The sequence below is a fragment of the Apostichopus japonicus genome, chromosome 2, assembly GCF_037975245.1.
Source record: "Apostichopus japonicus isolate 1M-3 chromosome 2, ASM3797524v1, whole genome shotgun sequence".
Classification (NCBI taxonomy): Eukaryota; Metazoa; Echinodermata; class Holothuroidea; order Aspidochirotida; family Stichopodidae; genus Apostichopus; species Apostichopus japonicus.
This window is the reverse complement of record NC_092562.1, coordinates 14,081,567-14,105,604: the sequence shown is the minus strand read 5'-3', so window position 1 is coordinate 14,105,604 and position 24,038 is coordinate 14,081,567. Positions and strand designations below refer to the sequence as shown.

Here is a 24,038-nt window from a genome sequence, read left to right as displayed (position 1 = left end):
GTGTTGATCTGGATTTATTTACTACACATTCTTTCTTATCTACGGCTTGGCTTGCCTATAGAATGTGGTAATTCTGTGTAAATTGTCACATCCAAAAAGCACCAGGGGTTCACTCTGTACAATCATAACACTTGGGTGATACGCCCTCAAAGACAGGTATACAAATTTAGTATATACGCATTCACACGCCAATAGAATCACTTTGGTATTTATATATATATATATATATATATATATATATATATATATATATATATATATATATATATATACATGTGTGTGTTTGCGTCTGGGTGTTGGGGTGTATGCGTTTGTTTTGCTATCTGACCGAGGACTTGAACAAAAGAATTTCAGGTCCTCGGTTGTGATTTCTAAAGAATCACCACGTCCTCGGAAGAATTCTATTGTATGGGGTATTGTTAAAATTACGTGGATTTGAACAATGGAAAATACAATGGGGTCCTCGGTCTGAATGAAACACAAACATGTGTGTGCGTGGGTGTGTGTATTTGTGTGATTGAAACCAATGCACTTTCAGCTCAATTGTCCAAATAAAATTATTGACTTTGCTGCTGCCATGCAGATTCATTCAGAAAGTGTTATGAAATTCGAAGAAACTACATGTTCGTCACATTAATACTATGAGGATGCAGTGTTGAAGTTCAGATGCAGACAAATTTCATTTCAGCCAGCCATCAGGGGATACCTTTAGTAATGTATTACTTAAACGTGGAAAAAATGTTATTGTTAGTTAAGTCAAATGTTTTTCTTTGTGAGGGCCGCAAAGGGGCAAGTTATAAATATCGTTCACATAATGAAGGCAAGTGGAAAAGAAAATAAACAAATGAGAATTAATTCATTGCTGCTCGTATGATTATTGTCAATATAAGAATAAAACCAGCCACCAAAATATAAATGCTTGTTTCAAATAATAAACTGTTAATGCATTGTTATGCTTTGTCGTCAATTGCATGCCTTAAAGGAGGCATAGAGTTGCGAAATAAAGCTATTCTTCCAAAATCTGCCAGGTCTTTGTAAAGAATTGCTATCCGTTATGTTAATACGTAATTATTACATCGTAAGTAATAATTAGGTAAAACTGTAAATAGACAAGACGTTGTAAATGCAACACATAATATTCCTATAAGCAAAAACCAAAGAACGATAAAGAAATAAAAACAATAAAAAACCAAGAAACCGAATTGAATTTATTGAATTAAATGAAGAAAATCGTTTGATCAGATTTGCATAACAAAAAATCCGATACAATTTGGACCATCATCAATTAGTCACCAATCAAATAGAATACAAAATATCAAAATTAAAATCTGACGATTTGGTTGAATCGCCAGTCATAGTCGTTGTCTTTCTTCTTTTCCTGTTTCGTACGTCTTTTTAACCGTCCTCGCTCTGATACAGAGAGAGAAGGGGGTGGGGTGGGGAGGAGAGAGGAAGAGAGAAAGAAAAAGTTGGTGAAAGAGTACATAACAAGAATATTGAGCAAACAAGCAAATTCAGCCTTGTCATAAAGGTATCGACTTGTGGAACGTATAGCCCAACAATATAATCTAACGATTTCAATTATATATTCATTGTATATTAACTAATATCCCATTCGTGAGATATTAAGATCAAATTGTTTAAATTAACAAATCCTACTCTCATATTTAATTAATATGGTAGAAATCTCAGCGATGAACAACTTACCAGAAAAACAGATAATAATCTTCATCTTATCCAGAGATGACAAAGCCTAGCTTTTAAATCATCGTGTTTTAGCAGCTTTGTAAACCTTTGATGTCAAAATGCCACTATTGGACCTCAAGCATTTGGCTCTCTAGAATATTGGCAATAAAATCTAATCCATCATTAGGTCATGTGAACAGCTTCAAACTTTCGAAAGTGACGCACGTGTGGCTCGATGATGTCATATTTAGACTTGCTCAAGTATGCAAGCCGTGTGTCTAAAGAACATGAAACCTGTGTTTCCTCCCACGTGGAATTTACATTATTAGTCGTTTAGGTAAGTTCTTTATGACATATATAGACCAATAATAACGGTTAAACCTTCTGTCTCCCAATCTGTTTCTACCAATCTAATAATACAAGATTGATATAGACGTAGTCCTGCTGCATCACTGATCCGTAGTCTGTCACCAGCGATGTGACGTCATTGACGTACATATCCTTAACACGATCTAGATGGGATTTATGACCAGTGACGTAGCAGTGATGCAGGGGATCATAGTATCCATGCATACACTGTCGAAGTGGACATCGCACTTGATCTGTCGAAAACAACCATGTATGCGAAACAAAATGTAGAAGTCTTACCCTGAAGATGGCGACTACATTGACATCCCCGTGCGGGGATTGCAAGGAGCAGTACACGTTCTCTGGCAATTAGAACCCCAAAATCCTGCGTCACAAGCTGAAAGGAAAACGATATGAAACAAGGTTGAAAACTCTGTTATCTGTAGTGTTTCTATTTACAGTTCTGTAGAGTAACACTGTTTCACAATGTACAACATATCCTTGTTTGATGTAAAAAGAAATAAATACCAATAATAAATACCCATAAAAGCAAACAGTATCGGTATTAGACTGCACTTATTTTGTTATTTGGGATGGTAGTGTTTTTCGTATATCCCACCCTTCTTTTCATAATAGGTGTATTGTGATACTTATAACGACCGAGAATTTTGGGTACAAGTTGGTTCAGACGCATATACCATTTAAGCGAATCGTTATGTTGTACAAAAAAAAAATTATGACAGATATAATGTCGATCGAATTTGTCTGAGTACCTAGCATTATTATACAACGATGTCTTTCATGATTTGGTTTCAACCTCTTGCAATGTATTATCATTAATATACATCAGGAAAAAATCATATTATGGTGAAGGAGGAGTCGTATGAAGGCGATATTTGAGGGAGTGTTGCGGTAAAGTGGTTGACGCAGTCGATTTGTGATCTAAGGTTTGCAGGTTCGAGTCCTGGCCAGATCATTACGTTGTGTCCTTGGGCGACGCACTTTATCTCCATTGCCTCTCTTCACCCAGGTGTAAAGCCGGGGACCTGTGAGATCAACTGTCAGGGCGCTGTTTAGCTGCTGCCATGGGGAAGGACTGTTTCTATGTTTGACAGGTTATCGTTGACAAGGAAATTATTGTAATGCGCCTTGCATTTTCTATAAATCTAAAATATTATGTTACCCTCTAAGAAAGGAAGAAAAATCCCCAACGATATAGTACTGGTATACGTTTCGTGTGGGGGGTGGGGGGAACACATTGGGGGAGGGGGTGGCACATTGGTCGAGGGGGAATGACACATTTGTTTGAACAAACCTAAACTATAAAAGGTTATTATTCTTTGGGAACAAGTGGTTGGCTAAAAGATACTCGAAGGATAAAAATAGCGGACAGCATTCTAATGTTTGGTTATTAAAACACATTGGGGGAGGGGGAATGACACATTTGTTTGCAGCGCTCCAGTCTCTGCTTTATAAGATGTTAAGACTTACGCTTAATGCAATCAGGAGCTTGTAATCCTGGATAACATTTACACCCGACCTTGCCGGGTTTACAGATCAAAATGTTACTGCAATCACTCCCTGGAAATACATCACTGCACTCAAATGAACAATCTTTTCCAATTTGGCCTTCAGAGCAAGCTAAATAGAAGGAAGAAAGTAGGAAAGGGATATTGAATGTCATGAATAACACAACGATGAACACGGTTTGATAACATAGACAGAAAACAATTAGCAAAGAAGCAAACAAATTCGTCAGTCAATCAATCGATCCATCAGTCAATCAATCAATCAAATCATACATCCATCCATCAATCAAGTGCATTCAAATAACTGCAGTAAATCAATCAAACCATCTGTCAATCAATTAAATCCTTCAACCAATCAAGCAACATATCGATCGTTCAATCAATCATAAATAAAGTGCAGTAAATTAATCGCAGTCAATCATTCAAGCCACCCATCTGTCAATGAATCCAGAAATTTATCCATCCATCCATCAATTAATTAGTCAATCAATTAAGCACTTTCAATCACAGTAAATCCATCAAGACATCCATCTGTCCAGTGATAACACAAAGAATCAAGTGACATATCATTCAATTCATCGATCATTCAATTAATCCATCCATCAATCAATCAATCGAGCCGTGAATTTATCCAACCATCCACACATCCATCCAACTATTAATCCATAAATTCATCCTTCTTTCCATAAAACCATCCATCAATTATTCAAACATTTTATCTATCAATCAGTAGCCAATCAATACAGTCTAAACTTAAAATAGTCAGACAAGTTTACTTTTAATACAGCATGTTTAAGCAATATAGTTGGCAACTGACGGTTTATTGCTAAACATAACTTTTTACAATTTTGTAATAATGTCTGACAATCTCGATTGTTCCTCTAAATTCCAATTAGTAAGATTGTAATTAATCAACCTAATCAGCCATGTATTCATGTTTCAAGTAATTAACTTATACATTTATGAAGAAATTAGTATTTCGAGCCTATTAAAAAATTAGCAAGAAGGAACTTTTGTTATTTATATATCACACATATAGAAAAGCAACATTTAACTGATGGACTTATTTCCAATTAGGTTTCAGCAAAGTTCATTATGAACCGGTTTCTTTTGGTTTCTGCACAAACCTAAACTATAAAAGGTTATTATTCTTTGGGAACAAGTGGTTGGCTAAAAGATACTCGAAGGATAAAAATAACGGACAGCATTTTCTAATGTTTGGTTATTACAACAGTGTACGTCTTATCAAATTTTAAATACGCGGCTCTTACGCAATTCGCATTCATCTCCTTCAAATCCTGGGTAGCAATTACAAAGTCCGTTGACGTCATCACAAACACCGTTTTCACACGTTGGACAAGGGAAACTGCCGCCATCACAAAACATTCCATCGTCACAATCTGTATGGATGTAAATGAGAGAGGCGTTTTGTGGTATTGGTTTACATTGAAACTCTAACAACGACAAGAAATCTGGACATAGGCGTAAGAGCCTCATTTGATTGGGGGGGGGGGGGGGGGCTGTAACAACTTGCCCGAAAAATATAACCAAAATTTGTTCACATGTTAATGTGCATATCATATAGGCATTCTTGGGTTATTACATCACATGCCAATAACGTACAGTCATTTTCCGTGTTATTACCCTTTCATATTGGTTATAATTATTGGGGAAGTCGTTACAACAATAATGAGAATGATAATAATATAAGTTTAACCATTGAAAAATACATTGCAAATTCTTCTTCTTTCAGTAGGTGCCAGTGGCGGAGCTAGGGGTATTGGTCAGGGGGGAGAGATTGGTCTGTAGGGGCGCTTTCGACACTATCTAAGCGGAGCGCCACCACAGGTTAGCGCGGAGCGTACAGACATTTTCTGAGTAAAGATACTTCCTAGATCGCCGGAAATGACCCTTTCCAGGCCTTGCTAATTTGCAGATAAACGAAGAATAAATAGGTTTCATCGCCATTTGTCAGAAAATTGCACCAACAAAATGTGACAAATGTCAATAGGTATTTCAGAGCGCACTAAAAAAGTCAATAATCGCGAATAAATAAAAAGTGGTGAAAAGCTGAAAAGGGCGCCAGCAGTCCATTTGAGTCCGTCAGGGGTGCATCCGCCCCTCTGACTGTATGGACGCTCCGCCACTGGTAGGTGCCCGAAAAATTCTCAGCTTAATGCTCAAATTTTCACCCAAAAAATGAGAAAACACACTGCAAATTATTATCCTTTCAGTAGGTGCCCGAAAATATTCTCAGCATATTGCCCGGATTTTCACCAACAAATTTGAAAAACACATTGCATATTATTATTCTTTCAGTAGATGCCCGAAAAATTCTCAGCATATTGCCGAGATTTCACCCCAAAAAATGAAAAACACACTGCAAATTATTATTCTTCCAGTTGGTGCCCAAGTTTTCACCCAAAAATATGGTTGGGGGGGGGGGGCTGCAGCCCCCCCAGCCCCCCGCCTCCTACGCCTATGGATCTAGAGCACATAATGTGTGTGGACCTGATCAATCATTACAGCGCTGCACTATCTAGATGGGTGGGTCTTGGCTGTGTTCTCACGGAAGCTTAAAAAGTCGTAGGCTTTAGCTGTATGAAAAACGGCTGTGCTTATATGACGTATCCACCTTGGTGACAAATATCCAGCCATTGTTTATCCGCGGCAACAACTGTACAAACTGGGCGAGAGGGTGGTGGGAAAGGGTGGCAGGGAGGGGATGGGTTAGTGTTGGGAAGGAGTCAATAAGAATATCAGAAACCATAACATACCGACATTTTGTAGGAACTTACTTCTAACAAAGAGATAAAAGAGTGGATGCCATGTCCGCTTCTCTCTCCCTGGACGATAAACTTCATAGATACTATCGGATAGTCCGCTACCAGGCAATGTACAGACTAGGCTCCCATCGCATGATGGGACTGGCGCGACAGGAGCGTTTGGATTACCCATTGCGTCGAAGGTTGTGCAACGCCATCTGAGAGATGGTTCAAATCTATCCAGTCTGTTTTTGACAAACTCAGCTCCGAGGGATACGCTTTGGTCTCGACTAATGGTGTATGTATAAAGTGTGTTGACGAATCCTTCAAGGAAGAAAACAAACAAAAATAACAACGGATACTGAGAGCAAATTGATGAATTTTGCTTATTGACAATTTATCACAAACCTTTAATGCCATGTATTATATATATATATATATATATATATATATATATATATATATATATATATATATATATATATATATATATATATATATATATATATATATATATATATATATATATATATATATATAATACATGGCATTAAAGGTTTGTCACTATTTTGAATTTCATACATTTTTTCTTCATAAATAAAAGTTTGGTCCACTTCTGACTCGTGGGTGTGGATGGGTGGGTGAAGGAAGGAGGGGGTGGGGTTAGAACGTGGTCAGTAACATCCTAAATATCGCTTGAAGTACACTTTTTACGGGTGCATTTTTGCTTCCAAATGTTCGCCCCCTCTCCCCACTTTTATACCCCAAATTTGTGCATGCCTGACGAAAAGGAGTGCGGGAAGGGTTAGAACCGAGTGTTTAGATTAGCAACCGTCCTTCCCCTCCCCCTCCCCATTGTAGTCGTGGTTTATAATAATATCGTCAAAGTCCAGAAAGTATCGAGACAAACATGTCCTATTTCTGTAGGGATAAAGGTGGATAACAGCTAACGCAGACATCTACGAAAATATGACTATTTCATTGACTGAAAAATCATTGGATAAAAATGTAACGTCACAGCAATGGCTGACGACTTGCGTAAATGGCATCATTGATCCAACTATGTTTCAATTCTTTCCTTCTTTTTGTTTGTTTGTTTGTTTGCTTGTTTGTGTGTTTTCTTTGTTGGAGTAGATCATAACATAGCTCCATATATATATATATATATATATATATATATATATATATATATATATATATATATATATATATATATATATATATATATACATGGTCATTTCCATGATAAGGTCAACATCATACCAAAAAATTGTAATCATTGTACATTAAAATTGTATAAGTTTCCAATAAGTAGAATACTTGTAGTTACTAAAAATATTTGTTTCACCCCCCAAAAATCATTTGTTTGATTATGGGGTCGGTAATAACAAATGGTTGCTGTAGTAACTAAATTATGAAAAATACAGTGAAATTTCGTTTTCTGCAGATTTGTACATAGAAATCATAGGTATCATCAGTTTTTTGGCCTAATTAGATTTGCTATAACATATAGTGCTCACTTATTAGCTTCAATTTTTTTTCGACATCAAGGCATTAGACAACAGTGGTGAATTGAAAACACCCTCGATTTTCTGTCACGCGAGTCACAAAATTTTCTGTTTTTGTTTTTTTCTTCTCCTTGCCTGCACAATAGTTTTACTCCAAATAATGAATATCAAGTCTTCACATAGATACCAAATGGATTACTGAATTTTCCTTTTCAGAAGATATTTTAAATTTTGCGGAAAATCACCCTTTACGAATGTCACGCTAGTCACGTCACGCGAGTCACGTCAATTCAAGATAGTGTTTCTACCTATATTACTGTGTGAATATTACAGGGATGTTATAGTTTGATGAATGAATCACTGTATAGAGATTTTAAATTTGTTTTCGACATCAAGGCATTAGACAACAGTGGTGAATTGAAAACACCCTAGATTTACTGTCACGCGAGTCACTAAATTTACTGTTTTTATTTTTTTTCTTCTCCTTGCCTGCACAAAAGTTTTACTCCAAATAATGAATATCAAGTCTTCACATAGATACCAAATGGATTACTGAATTTTCCTTTTCAGAAGATATTTCAAATTTTTCGGAAAATCACCCTTTACGAATGTCACGCGAGTCACGTCACGCGAGTCCCGTCAATTCAAGATAGTGCTTCTACCTATATTACTGTGTGAATATTACAGGGATGTTATAGTTTGATGAATGAATCACTGATTAAAGATATCATATATGCATTCCTCTTTAATTTGGCAACTTGAAAAACATTTGCACACATAAATAACTAATTATAATATTTCCTTTGAAATATCAGAATTTAAATTCATGAATATTTATTCGCAATATAATGCCTATTTTATCACCACATTTGGAAAGTTAGTATGTGTCATTGATTTTTTAGTAATATACAAAAACATAATCTTCATTAGTATCTGGCAATGCCATGTGCTATGACTTGACAACCTTAATAAGGTAACTGCACAATCATTCCCAAAATCAAAATGAGAATGGTACATTGAATCACAATGAAAATTTTTTGAATACAGCTATAACACTTTGGTTTATTCAAATATGACAAATGAGAATGGTAATTAGAATCACAATTTGATAGATGTTTCTTCTATAATTTTCAAATGAGTGACTTCAACAGACTAAATATTGTTATAAATATTAATTGACAAGATATATTGCCTGAACAACTGTACTACCCGTACAGTATATTACCTACTGTCTGCAGTCATGAGGGTATCTCAGGGACATTAATATCATCTGAACATTCCCAAGGAGTGTACCTTTTGAACACTTTCTAGACCAATGAATGTTATATTTCACTATGCAAGATTTATACCTTCGATTCACTACTGCATTTTGGTCTAGAACTATCCGAAAAGTGAACTCGTCACGCGAGTCACGTTTTCTTGTCACGCGAGTCACAATACATCTTCAACGTTATTTTCTTTCGTTACAACATTTTCTCAAAGTTGCATAGCAATTGAGGTAGAGGTGTTTTACAACTTCGGTATGATTATAAAAAGTTATTGGAAACATTTTTATAAGACATAACATTTGTGTGTGCATTCTGATTTTTGCTAATTGTAACTGTCACGCGAGTCACGTTTAGTTTTTGGCCAATTTCACCCCCAATACTTGAGGTATAAATATTTTTTTCTCTACTGTTGTAAGCATTAAGGCGTACATTCACTGACTACATGAATGCTTTTCTCCCATGTAATTTCTTTATTTGTTTAATGATATCAAATAGAGAGGAATTTTAGTAAAATTGTCACGCGAGACACCACGGAATTGACCATATATATATATATATATATATATATATTTATATATAGTACATTCCTTTATTTTTGCAGGAACAACATAGCAACTTGAACGTAAATACTCATAACACATACCACTGTTTTCGGTTGCAATGCATGGTATCCACTCTTCCAGTAGATTCGCATCAGTGGGATCAAAATGAGCTTGATAAACACCGAAGCGTCTCCCTCTTGATTGCGGTGGCACCGCCGCAGAGAAACCTTCATAATAAGGAGACGTGGCAGTATTGCTCTTTACAGTATGTATGGGGAGTTTAAGCCATTGTCCTGTAGGCGCCGCTCTTCCAACATCGATGGTTCCTGCTTCAGTTGTAACACCCACCACATCTACACTACCTCCACTTCGTCGCAGTGCAAGAGGGTTTTTAACCAAGCAGCAGGCATCGATACGTGGTATTGCGTCTGTTTTGTTCAAAGACGAAGGATAAAAATAAAAAAGATGGAAAATCAATATTGGGAAATAATAAGATCCTTCCAAGATATGCATATTGGTTTGAATGTAAAATACAAATAAGCGAACATTTATATATATATATATATATATATATATAGAAGTTTTTCACTGTTCTTGATTTTCCAACTCATAACGATATTCATATATATATATATGTATATATATATATATATATATATATATATATATATATATATATATATATATATATATATATATATATATATATATATATATATATATAGTGAGTTAGTGATTGGAAGTAAAACAGCCAATGTTTGGTTTTTGCAGAGCTTTCGAGCAAAACAAGCTCTTCCTCAGTGCATGATCACCGAAAGTGACAAGGATTGGCAAGAATTGAAACTATATTTGATGACAATCAACAGCACGGTTTGTAACTTTTTGTAAACATGTTACTGAGTCCCTATAGCCAATATTATCCTGATTTATTTTGTGTTGAATCGGTGTAAGTTTCCTTATTAGCGTTAGACTTAGTAGACCAGCCACTTTAATTAATATGCTTCAGTTTCATGGAAGGGTCATTGCAAGAAATTAAAAGTAATAGTGTTAGTAGTAGTAGTACTTTGTAATGGTCTTGGTTAATAAGAAGGATGTCAACGTTGTGCCTAAAAGTCATACTTCAACAATAGCTAGGACTATATACTTACCCCGACATTCGCCTTCAGGGTCGGGAACAGCACAGTTCGGTGCTGCTGAGTTCTCGCATTGACATGTACCACCGCCCGCATCATCGAAACAGAAGCCACATGCAGGGGGACCTGCACTGCATGCGCATGCCGCGGAATCTAATAGTAACAGAAATATTTACATCGCCATGGAGGAAACAAAAAAATGAAAAGACTTTGTTAACATTATGTAGATTTTGTAGAGTCCCAGAAATTCATCTTTGCCATATTTTAATAGCATTTGACGCGTCACATGGTAGCGGTATTTTGAAGGTATACACACATGGGACTTTTAAATGTCCCATCGTTGCTGTGAGTGGAACGCACGATATCACATCCTGCTTCCATTCTGTGAACCTCTATGAACCCAAAAGTCATCTATCCAATAAACGATATTTGGACATGTGCTACGACAAAAGATGATATACTACCAAAACGTACGCCACCTTCTAAGGAATCGTATCACTTTCCTTGTAAATTGGAGCTCGGTTACACGTAAATGCATATCATCGGCGTTACTGAGCCTGGAATTAGAACATTAACATCGAGACGTCAGTCCGTCGTTATATGATTCATCTGAACAACGATAATGTGCAAAATATGGATTTTGCATTCCATTGCTTAAATTCTCAGTACTTGTCTACCAAATTGAACCTTGGACCTTTTCCAGCTTACTGCACTAAATTCTCAGTGAAAATGACAACGTTCTATGCAATTTTCATATCAATATTCACTTTTTAATTGATTTATCTGTGGTTAAAAATTTTGAACTGAATAAAATTCGCGAATTTTTTTATGAGTCCTTTGATTTTGCCAACTTCAATCACAATTTGCAAGCCCCGCCCAACAGATCATGCGCCAATCATTTTATTTTGTTTGTAACAACCGTGAGGCCTAGGACTTCTTTCAATTTCGTGGCTAGCCTGTCATAGAGCCGTTCTCTTGAATAATAAGTTTCTCTCGGTATTACCGATGTAGCTTGCGAAATGGTGTCATTTCCTTCCATTGCAATGAATAAACAGGTGTTTTCAGACGTTTCCTCCGTGGAATTGTAATAGGTGGATGATAGGGCTGCATTAAATTTTTGATCGGGCCGAATGTGTACACTATTTCGTTTACATTTGTGTAATGAACATGCTGACATACGCAGTCGCAGTGATTTTACGGTAAATCGCTCGCGCCATAAGGGCAACAGAATATAAATTTCTTTCGTTCGATTTCGACAGCTTTTCTCCATTAAAACCACCTGGTCAGTGTGCATTTAGAATGAGAAAGATTTAATCTACTTCGGAAGTTTAATTTCCGAAATTCATCAGCAAACATGCATTGGGACTTTAACAGTAAGGATTCTTAGAAAGAGAACCTTCTTTAAAAATACAAGAGACACAAATTCAGACGACGCGCTAATAACCCCGCCTACGTCAGTTGTTTAACAACATCAGCAGAAATTATGCCATTGTATGTTCCTGTTTCCACAATAGTGACATGTCGCCGCGTACGATAACTAATCATATAAAACCTTTATGGCTATACTCACCTTTAAAACGTGGCACTAACTAAGAAGTTTTTTTTATGATCAACACGGCTTCTTATACACGGCTTCTAATCTACCCGGTAGAATAGATCTATGTAGAAGCTTTCGGCCATCTGACTTGATTTGATTTAATTTATTTCTAACACCACTTACTTGTATTTAGGCTTTGGACATATTCTTGTGACGAATTGATGGAACTAACGTGATCGTACACATTAATAGTACGTCGTCAGCACGACTACAGGTACGCAAAGTTCGCAAACGTAACCGGTACTTGAAATTAATACTTGGAATTTCGAAATGACAAAACAAATGGACCCATGGCTTTATCTTAACGCGTTTGCTCGTTGGTAGCGTAAGTTCAATTTGTTGCCAGTTTATGATTTACCAAGGATTTGTCATAATGATCGTGCCTACCACAGTAGTTCGCTACCATTCTTGGCATTGCTAGCCACAAGGATATCTCTTTCATGTTCTATTAACCCACGTATGTCCTATCATTATGAAACGGCCATTACTAACATGGTTGGAAAAACGGTTCATTTTAGTTTCCTCTTGTAGTAGTGTATTAACTTTTAGTAAGTTAACAGTACACTACACTTCATGGCACACAAGTAACATCGTGCTTTGGACGAAATCAATCGGGCAGTTGCACTTATTTGCATGGTATTTCGTTCGCCAAAAGTCGCACAATAGCAGTTTATATATATTTCGTAATTCAAAAACCAAAATACAAACAGTCATAAATCAATGGCGCTCACTCCAATTTCTGCGTTCATTGTTTTTTTTTTCTGTCAGAAGCAGTGACCTCACCCCATCCCCAGCCGTCTATCTCCCACCCCTTCAAAACATTTGATCATAACCACCACCCGAGCGTAAATTACCCCAAGGTTAGGAACCACCGCTCTAAGCAATGATAGATAACGTACCACATTGATCTTGACAGGCTGAGCCACACACAGACAGTCCATTTGCGTCACCATCGATGTTGCCGTCGTTTCCCGTTTCCAACGGATCTCTGCCATCTCGTTCATTTTGAGAACCATCTAACCAAGGTCCTATCGGGTACCTGGATAATTCATATTGTGTATTATCGTCTTCTACATCGGTATCGATAAGGAAATAAACGTAGTCATCCGCAACATCAACACAACTAACTCGTGCAGCCTGCGGCGCGAGACCCAGGTCCGTAAATACTGCTACAGAAGACGCCGTTATTGGATTTGTGCCATCCCAGTGTAATACTTGGACATTTGTTAGAGTGCCAAATGTGACAAATATGTAAACGCCTGTAATGAAAAAAGGAAAAGAAACCACACACACACACACACACATTTATATATATATATATATATATATATATATATATATATATATATATAAATGAAAATCGTAATGAGTTGGAAAATCAAGAACAGTGAAAAAACTTTCAGCCTCCACCGGGATTCGAACCACGGGCCTCCCGCTCTGTACGCGGACACCCTAACCACTAGGGTATGGACGCTGATTGTATGTCCGGAGGTTCGAAACCGGTAAGGAAGATCGTAATTCCACTGTAGGTGTTTGTCACCTGTATCGAACAATACTAGTTCTGTTTTTGGTGACATATTTTGCCTTACTCTAGAGATCAAACATGATGCTAACCAACTCGAAAATCATTTGTGATTCCTAAAGCCGGATCTCGAAAGAGATACTTTGAACAGACTTTATGTTAATGCAATGGAGGTAAACGACAAAGGCAAATGAATATATATAAATGAAAATCGTAATGAGTTGGAAAATCAAGAACAGTGAAAAAACTTTCAGCCTCCATCGGGATTCGAACCACGGGCCTCCCGCTCTGTACGCGGACACCCTAACCACTAGGCTATGGACGCTGATTGTATGTCCGGAGGTTCGAAACCGGTAAGGAAGATCGTAATTCCACTGTAGGCGTTTGTCACCTGTATCGAACAATACTAGTTCTGTTTTTGGTGACATATTTTGCCTTACTCTAGAGATCAAACATGATGCTAACCAACTCGAAAATCATTTGTGATTCCTAAAGCCGGATCTCGAAAGAGATACTTTGATCAGACTTTATGTTAATGCAATGGAGGTAAACGACAAAGGCAAATGAATATATATAAATGAAAATCGTAATGAGTTGGAAAATCAAGAACAGTGAAAAAACTTTCAGCCTCCACCGGGATTCGAACCACGGGCCTCCCGCTCTGTACGCGGACACCCTAACCGCGGACACCCTAATATATATATATATATATATATATATATATATATATATATATACATATATATATATATATATATATATATATATATATATATATATATATATATATATATAATTAAATTAATATTTAAAACAAACAAGGTCTCACAACACCGGTCTCGAGAAAGACTTCGGACCCCTAAAACGACTATCAGTTTCACAAACATTTGTAATTCGTTCGTCGTCTCTATGTACCTAATTCGTACCTGTAACATATGTTACCGTGTTACGAACACAGCGCAGATGTTACTGATGCACGTTTGTGGAACATGAACAGTAGTTACTGTACTAGCTATGAGTATTGGCTGCATAAAAACGCAGTGTTTGCACGTCATGCGCGCTGCGCTATTGCATTCGCTGTTTCATTCATTGGCAATTTATGTCTTACTGGTTGTATCCAGAGTCCCAATGTAGACGGAGTTGCGACCGTAACTTGTACATTATATATAGCCATACTTAGTCCAAATTGCTCGCTAAGTACCGAAAGGTTGTACAGTTTAGATAAACAGTCGCGTAAACCGTCATTGTTGGCTGAAAATATTTGCCATTGTGTAATAAACCACCGTTTTCAAGCAAAACTGTCTTCACATATTTTGAATATGCCAGTATGCCAGAAAAATGCTAAAATGGTCAGATGTATCAAAGTTGATGGGAGATGGTGTATTATGACCTTCAGATGTATGATATGGGTCCTTACGCACATGATGCAGTGAGTTAGATTGATATTTACATGGGAGATTTGGTCACAAGAAGGAAAGGAGCAGTTCAAAAGCACCTATACATTGATCTACCTCTCCAAACTCCCTTCACACAGTGACTAAAATTCTGTTCATTCCAAGACTTATTGCAGAATTGTTCTGATGTATGCTTGTTGAACGTATGCAGCCAAAGATTTGTGGCAATTAGGTAGATGTTATGTCTTGGTAAAGAATTAATCCATTTCATTATCTGATTGCAAGCAAAGAGTGGAGTAGAATTTATCGAGAAGGGGGTTGGGGAGGAGATGAAAAAGAGGGGGGGGGGCTGGGAGTGCTTACTTATTGGAAATGAATATGTATACCCTTCCTATCCATTCCACGCACATACGAATGTACCCAAATGTCATTTAAGTAACACACATAACTGAGAAAATGTGTACATTTCAAGCGGCACATAGGCATACATATTTAATATTAATTCATACTCTTGCCCTGATCTCTCACTTTCTAGGTACCTACATAAATATACTTCATGATGTGTTGTCCACCCCCCCCCCCAAAAAAAAACCCCACCATGAACAACCGAAAAGTTCTTCCTAATACTGCAAGCACTCCGCGCGCACTACAATACTGTGTTTTTGCGAGCAAATGAAGTTCTAGTTTACTTTGTATTTGCGAATATTCCAAAATAGGTATCAACAGCGTTTGGAGATCACATTCCATTGTGACGGTGGCAGTAGAAACCTATATTAATTGACCTGTCCTGGGATCGATACCTGACCGGTCAAAATATATGCTTACCTGTTGTATCGTCTTGGTGACATGCTATGCATCGAGGTGATCTGTCCAGAGTAATTGCCGTCATGTGTTCTGGAGCCCCGGCGAGGTCATTACAGGCATAGATTCGTGTTTTTAAGATAGTGCATACTATGAAGTAACTGTTTAAGCAGAGAAATATTAAAGTATCATTCATAATACGCATGTTATCATGTAATTGAATAGTCCAGATATAAGTTTCAATACCAAGTTGAACACATGCGAATTATGCAAATTTCCACATGGTAACTCAGGAGCGAGACCCAGTAAGAGGATTTCCGAAAAGTTAAATTGCAACTTAAAACCGAGGATCGCTTTGAAATGAAGTATCAGGAGGGTCCATGGAACTTGGGAAGAATCAAGTATAATCAATCACAAAATCTGCTGTTTGTTTTATTATTTCGTAAGGAATGGATAGATAGATAGATAGATAGATAGATAGATAGATAGATAGATAGATAGATAGATAGATAGATAGATAGATAGATAGATAGATAGATAGATAGATAGATAGATAGATAGATAGATAGATAGATAGATAGATAGATAGATAGATAGATAGATAGATAGATAGATAGATAGATAGATAGATAGATAGATAGATAGATAGATAGATAGATAGATAGATAGATAGATAGATAGATAGATAGATAGATAGATAGATAGATAGATAGATAGATAGATAGATAGATAGATAGATAGATAGATAGATAGATAGATAGATAGATAGATAGATAGATAGATAGATAGATAGATAGATAGATAGATAGATAGATAGATAGATAGATAGATAGATAGATAGATAGATAGATAGATAGATAGATAGATAGATAGATAGATAGATAGATAGATAGATAGATAGATAGATAGATAGATAGATAGATAGATAGATAGATAGATAGATAGATAGATAGATAGATAGATAGATAGATAGATAGATAGATAGATAGATAGATTGGAGAAGAGCGAGGCAATCCGAGTAAATGTATAGTAAGCTTAATAAAGCATACCGCATTTCACGACTGATAGCAAAATGAATCACAAGTATCGAAGGTTAGCGTTTTACCGTTGATAAATCATCACAATCACAACTTACCAAACGCCATCTGTCGAGAACTCAATGCCAGCCCTGCCCTCTTCTCCTAAACTTAGCTCTATGACATCTTCGAAGGAATCCGTCGTTATTATGATTACGAAAGTATTGTCGGAGTCGTCACAAAGGCTCACCGCTAACAAGTTGCAGCGACACGCAATCGATTTGAGAGCTGGTGCGTTGAAAGAGAGAGAGATGAGAAAGGGAGGCAGAAAATGAAACTAATACATTTTTAATTTAAATTTTATATTAAATAGAAAGACTTTTTTTGCTTTTATAATACAGTGTCCGTTTTCGAAACGTTTTACCGTGTATTCATTTACATTGTCACAGTATCTACCATGTGCCATAAGTAAAAAATTTCAGTCATTACCATAACACATTACCACAAACATGACCGGAAATGTTATGATTCATCAATACTTAGCACGTTCAATAAATGCAATGCATTAAGTAACCATTCACATATTACATTTTTATGTGCACTACATTATTTAATATTTCTAAATCCAGTTTCATATCCTTGGTTAGTGCCGTCATCATCATCATGATCATCATCATCATCATCATCATCATCATCATGATGATCATGATGATCATGATCATCATCATGATCATGATCATGATCATCATGATCATCATGATCATCATCATCATCATGATCATGATCATCATCATCATCATCATCATCATCATCATCATCATCATCATCATCATCATCATCATCATCATCATCATCATCATCATCATCATCATCATCATCATCATCATCATCATCATCATCATGATCATCATGATCATCATGATCATCATCATGATCATGATCATCATCATCATCATCATCATCATCATCATGATCATCATGATCATCATCATCATCATCATCATCATCATCATCATCATCATCATCATCATCATCATCATCATCATCATCATCATCATCATCATCATCATCATCATTTCAAAACGTTTCACACAGACATCAATTTATATACATTTTACTAATCTTTCAGGAAGAATTGTGGAATTATACACACACTCGTACATAGAAACGACATCAATCTCATTAGAAAGATTGAAAAGAAAGCACACACACACACACTAAAAAAAAGGGAGCTGGGGATCGGTGATTTACTTAGTCCATCCGGAATTGTATAGATGGGCGTAGTATTCGGATCCTTGAAAACAGAAGCCCCTGCGGTGTAGTAGAAGTCGGCTCCGTCAAAACAAGATTTTCTATCAACGGCGTCATCAGTTATAAAGAGAGTCTCATCTAGATTTGCATCGGTTCTGTAGATCCCTGTCCCAACATCGTAGTAAATAAAGGTTGGTAGAGGGGTGGGTGTACCTACGGTATAAAAAAGAGAGGACAGCAAGTATATGACAACGTGTAAGAAATTAATAGCCCAAAACCAATCAGTAAAATTTTAAAATGTGGCTGAGAGAGCTACAGATATTAGTAGAATATTTTGAATGTGAGGCATATATAATGTGACGGCATGGTACATATAGTTTATTGCATAGCATAGTACATACACGCACGCGCACACAAACATACATACATACCAGCGGCGTCGGAAGCTATTTTGGTTTGGTACGGCAGATCAGAGTGTGGCCATCTATCATAATTATCGGGGGGGGGGGGGATGTTTGGTAGGTCAAACTACGTTACACGCCACCATGGTTGGCGCGTAGCGTAATGGAGAAAAATTTGAAAAAATGCCTCCCAGATTGCAGGAACTGGCACTTCCCGAGCTTGAAAACAAGACCCCTGCCATGCCAGAGTAGTCACATTTAGCCTACTTGCTTGTTTCATTTTGGTTCTTTATTTTTTGTCATTTTTTTTTCTTAGTCCTACTTTTCTTTTTCTTTTTTCTTTTTTGGCGCCGTGAATATTGTACCGGCTCCGACGCCCCTGCATACATACATACATATATTGGCTATTAATTGTTTTCTTACTTCAAGTAGACAAGCTTTTGTAAAAATGTCTTACGAACCAATTGACTTAGTTTAGTTTAGTGAAGTAGAAAAAAGAATCAGGTGGGACACTCAAGTCCCCATCAGGGACCCTATAGGAGAGAAGAAAAACTGAAGACACAAACACTCAGACCCGAGTTAGTGCTTTTCCAAAGCATTCTGCATTCTAAACCCCATTCACACTACTTGCAAGAACAACTTTCTCAGGGAAACCGTTCCACTCATTCACAACCCTATTAGAAAAGAATTATGCCGAATATTAATCCTACTTTGTGTCTTTTGGAGTGTAAGACAATGACCTTTTGTACAACTACTATTAGCAAACATGAATAAGTCAGTTAAAGATAAATTTTGAAAACCATACACACCATCTTGAAAACCTGAATCAAATCACCACGTAACCTCCTAAGCTCCAGTGTGGTGAGATTCATGAGTTGTAACCGCCTATAATAAGGAACACCCTTTACGGAACTAATCATCCTAGTAGCCCTCCTCTGGACCTTCTCGAGTACTTCCTTATCCGTAGCAAAATATGGGTTCCAGGCCTGCACAACACACTGAATACAGCATACAGCAACTAAGTCCTTGTTCAGAAAACTGAAGTTCCTCTTGATCATATCTCAAACCCTATTACCTCTTTAAGCAGCTTCGAGACAATGTTTAGAAGGTTGCAGAGATGAGTTAATGTAGATACCCTTGTAAAAACCGACACAATAAAGTTGTTCAAAAGATCTGCAAGATCCTGACTATCAGTAACTATAATATCTGCCTGTGGTGCCCTAAGAAAACAATCTCATCTTTAACTTTCTGACCTGGCATAAAAAAGAAGGCCTTTGGTTATCCTTACTATTTAAGGCAATTTTATTTTCGAAATTCAATCTTCCATCAGAGACTAAGCGTTCTACCTTCAGCTGATGAATTTTAAACTTGGCCAAAAGAGATTCAGAATATGTCCTCCTAAACATCTTCCACATTTTACGTTTTTGCCTAATTGCACACCTTACTTTCTTATTCATCCAGGAAGGCATACTGCTCTTACGACGACGATTCTTCCACGGAACATGATTTTCCATTATGACCTTTAACTTATCAGCTAAACCAATCCAAGATTGAGAAGCACTCATATCTCTAAACAAATGAATCTTATCTGTACCCTTTAGTAAAGTTTCAATTGCCTCTGTATCTGATCTCGAAAAATCAGGGACTTCTTCCTTGCTAACAGAATTTACGACCTTGCAAACAACATCAAAAGCTAGTATATCATGATCGCTATAGTTCCTAGTTTTCATAGACCAGTCAAATCAACAACATTGCTTGGATCAGAACTCAGGACAAGATCCAGGATGTTATCCCCCTAGTAGGGAAAGTATCATGCTGATGTTAAACGCAATCTTGCACAACATCTAGAAAGTTATTACCCTTCCTATACCACTGGAACCATCTATTTTAATTAATGTCAGATTCATAATGCCCTTTTAACAGGCCTCTTATATTGTGATTCTTGTTCAAAGCCAATTCTACAATGGGTGCTCGTATGAAGCTTCACTTATCCATATCATTGCTCTCCGTTATTTGACTATAGCCTTCGTTGGACTGTTTTAAGTCTGTAAAACTGCTTTGTTTTATATCCGTGTAACAGATTTTGTGTCCTCTCGTTGCAGGTTGAAATTCTCATACTCAATAAAATGTGAGCAAAACAACTTTCTACTGTAAAACGTCTGTGTTGGTATATACATAAACATTATAGGAACTGTCTCTTCTATATTATCGGGATATTCTTCAGGGGCTAATTGTCGAAATTCTGTAAGGCCAATTTTTTCTTTTCTTGCTAAAATATGTGTCGATCTTTGTCCTTTCTTCAGTAATCAATTTGATAAAAATTAACTGTATATCTTTTCCAAACTTCGATAACATGGATGCAAAGTGGACAAAAATTTGAAACAGGATACACGACATGAATAACTATAAGTATGTTGTGCTGAAAGCCGAATGTAATAGCAGTTATCCCCCCCCCCCCCCTTTCTTTCAAGTATCTCTCTGAGTAAAGATATGAGTAAAGAAAGGTCATATCTTTCGGACGGTAACTACCAACTATACCATTCTACTAAATCAGTTGTTGGCTTTGCAATTGAACGTTGCACTACACTTTTACGTGCAGTGTATATAATCTCGTGGACAGCAGAATAAATCGCAACTGACGCAGTAACCCAACCTGCGGGCGAGGGGTGAGTGCACAAACTCTGTAACCTATGAAGAGATCCTTGTTTAAAAGAAATGTAAAGATAGTTCTCGCTTTTGAAAAGAGCGTTTGTAATTAATTGGTAGTGGAGGAGTGGATTGTACTGAATCTCCATTCCATGATCGTTTTTTGATTTAGGCGTATCTTAAAATGATCTAACGTCGATGTTATAGCGAACTCCCATATGAAAGATTGTACACGGAACACTATGCATCAGTCTTGTAGTACCAACGCAAAGAGAATGAGTACCAGTAAAAAGTAGATTTGTAACTTTCTTATGAATATAAGTACAAAGTAGATTGTACCTTTGTTATGAGTATGAATACAAAGTAGATTTGTACCTTTGTTATGCGTATGAGTACAATGTAGATTTGTAACTTCCTTATGAGCATAGGCGTAGGAGGGGGGGGGGTGGGGCTGTAACGAATTGCCCGAAAAATAGAACCAACATTTTTCGCACTGCAAATTTATTTTCTTTCAGTATAGGTGCCCGAAAAATTCTCAGCATATTGCCGAATTTTCACACAAAAAATTGAAAAACACATTGCAAATTATTCTTCTTTCAGTAGGTGCCCGAAAAATTCTCAGCATATTGCCGAATTTTCACCAAAAATCCGAAAAACACACTGCAAATTATTCTTCTATCAGTAGGTGCCCGAAAAATTCTCAGCATATTGCCCGAAAATTCACAAACAAAGTTGGTTGGGGGCTGCAGCGTCCCACCTCCCGCCTCCTACGCCTATGCTTATGAGTATGAGTAAAACGTAGATTTGTTCCTATGTTATGCGTATGAGTACAAAATAGATTTGTACCTTTCTTATGAGTATGAGTACAAAGTAGATATGTACCTTTCTTATGAGTATGATTACAAAGTATCTAAGTTCGAGTTCCATGACGTGTATCTCTACTAGATTCCAAAATGTCCATGGAGTACAAATTTATGAAGGCGATGGAGTTTAGAGTACGTACTCGGGTACTCGATGCAAGACTGCTCATATGCCTACCACTTAATAGCTGAGACAAGATGATGTATACAAACCTTGCTAAATGGGGGATAAATTTAAATAATTTCACTCAAATTATATCGATAAATGTCAGCTGATTCCATTTTTTTTTCTTTGGGGGGGGGTGTTCTTTCAGTTTTCTTTAAATGACCAAACTTGCGTTTTCGTATAGCCTATAGTTAAAAAAGACCGAACAATGTCAAGTATTTAGCAGTAAGATGAAATGAAAAGGAAAGAGCAACTTTACAACAAATATCAATATTTTTAGAGGGGCTGCATGGGGGATCGATACATTGCCAACAGGTTTTTGATTTTTGTAAATATCTAACAACATTTGAACACTAGTAATAATCTTAATGATAATAATAATACTAATATTAGTAATGAAGAAAAGAAAACAATAGTCACAATGGATAAAACTTACCCGATATCCCTGCAATGAAAGCAAAAACTAGTACTAGGCTTAAGGTAGCCATAGCGGAGACCTTTTTCCTAGTCTGCAAATGATGGGGAGCTTAGAAGTGGTACCTTCCCCGATATGTAAGTGAGAATAATATTTCATATCTAAAGGACCACTATATAAATTGATCGGTAATCGAGATGGGCGGAGCTTTGTACTGAGGTCACAAGCCGCATAGGTAAAGTCAATATACCCAACGTTTTTTTTTTGTCTTACAATTTTTATTGTGTACTGTTATAAAAGCATTCGTACAGTCATCATACGATTTGGCTTTAACTTATACTACACGGATTACTGGGCATCAATAAATGGCACTCTGACAAAGCATTTTGAAGCCTTTTAATGATTAGTGATGCGTTGGCTGTTCAAGTTAAACCAAATTTTCGAGTGGAAAAACACCCTGTTCATTGCAGATCCCCCCCCCCCCTCCTTGTCAATAGGGAGTAAAGGTAGACTAGTCAAATAGTTCACGACACAATAAATTCCAGTCGTTTCAATACAAGCTTACCTTACAAATTTTGGATATCAAACAGTTTGTATATGCTTTCATTGGGTAAATCGAAATGAAAGAAATGTTGAAAACGGGGAATGCGCAAAGAATCCCAACAGGTATAACTAACACAGAAGGTCACATATGAAAGATCACCCCCTCCCCTCCCACTCCTCCTTCCCATTCAGTGGCAGAGCTATGGGTATTGGTCAGGGGGCGAGAATGGTCTGCAGGGGCGCTCTCGACACTAAGTGGAGCGCCACCACAGGTTGGCGCGGAACGTAGAGATTTTTTTTTGAGTAAAGATACTCCCTAGATCGCCGGAAATGACCCTTTCCAGGCCTTGCTCATTTGCAGATAAACGAAGGATAAATAGGTGTCATCGCCATTTGGTCAGAAAATTACACCAATAAAATGTGACAAATGTCAATAGGTATTTGAGAGTGCAATAAAAAAGTCAATAATCGCGAATAAGTAAAAAGTGGTAAAAAGCTGAAAGGGGCGCCAGCAGTCCATTTGAGTCCGTCAGGGGGGAATCCGCCCCTCTGACTGTATGGACGCTCCGCCACTGTTCCCATTCCCCGCCCATCCCCCTTAATCTACCCCTCTTAAAGAACGTCAAGCAAGGAAAAGTATTGGAAGA

At 37.0% G+C, this 24,038-nt stretch overlaps 1 protein-coding gene across 1 annotated transcript; it reads right to left on the bottom strand.

The window, feature by feature from the left end:
* Positions 1–855: 855 nt before the first annotated feature.
* Positions 856–23,001, bottom strand: LOC139979051 (uncharacterized). The gene is made up of 12 exons (XM_071989695.1): positions 22,870–23,001; positions 18,361–18,573; positions 17,229–17,397; positions 16,118–16,254; positions 13,276–13,635; positions 10,795–10,932; positions 9,748–10,074; positions 6,362–6,652; positions 4,835–4,963; positions 3,526–3,675; positions 2,335–2,431; positions 856–1,410 (listed from the first exon to the last, which is right to left on the bottom strand). The coding sequence occupies exons 1-11, from the start codon at positions 22,919–22,921 to the stop codon at positions 2,349–2,351; spliced, it is 2,049 nt and encodes a 682-aa protein (XP_071845796.1). The 5' UTR covers positions 22,922–23,001; the 3' UTR covers positions 856–1,410; positions 2,335–2,348.
* Positions 23,002–24,038: the final 1,037 nt, after the last annotated feature.

Excerpts from the sequence above, each read along its gene's own strand:
- LOC139979051 (XM_071989695.1), bottom strand. The coding sequence starts at position 22,921 with ATGGCTACCTTAAGCCTAGTACTAGTTTTTGCTTTCATTGCAGGGATA. Across the intron at positions 18,574-22,869 it reads TTTCATTGCAGGGATATCGG|GTACACCCACCCCTCTACCA; the intron begins GTAAGTTTTATC and ends TTTATACCGTAG. Across the intron at positions 16,255-17,228 it reads TTCTCGACAGATGGCGTTTG|TTACTTCATAGTATGCACTA; the intron begins GTAAGTTGTGAT and ends CTGCTTAAACAG.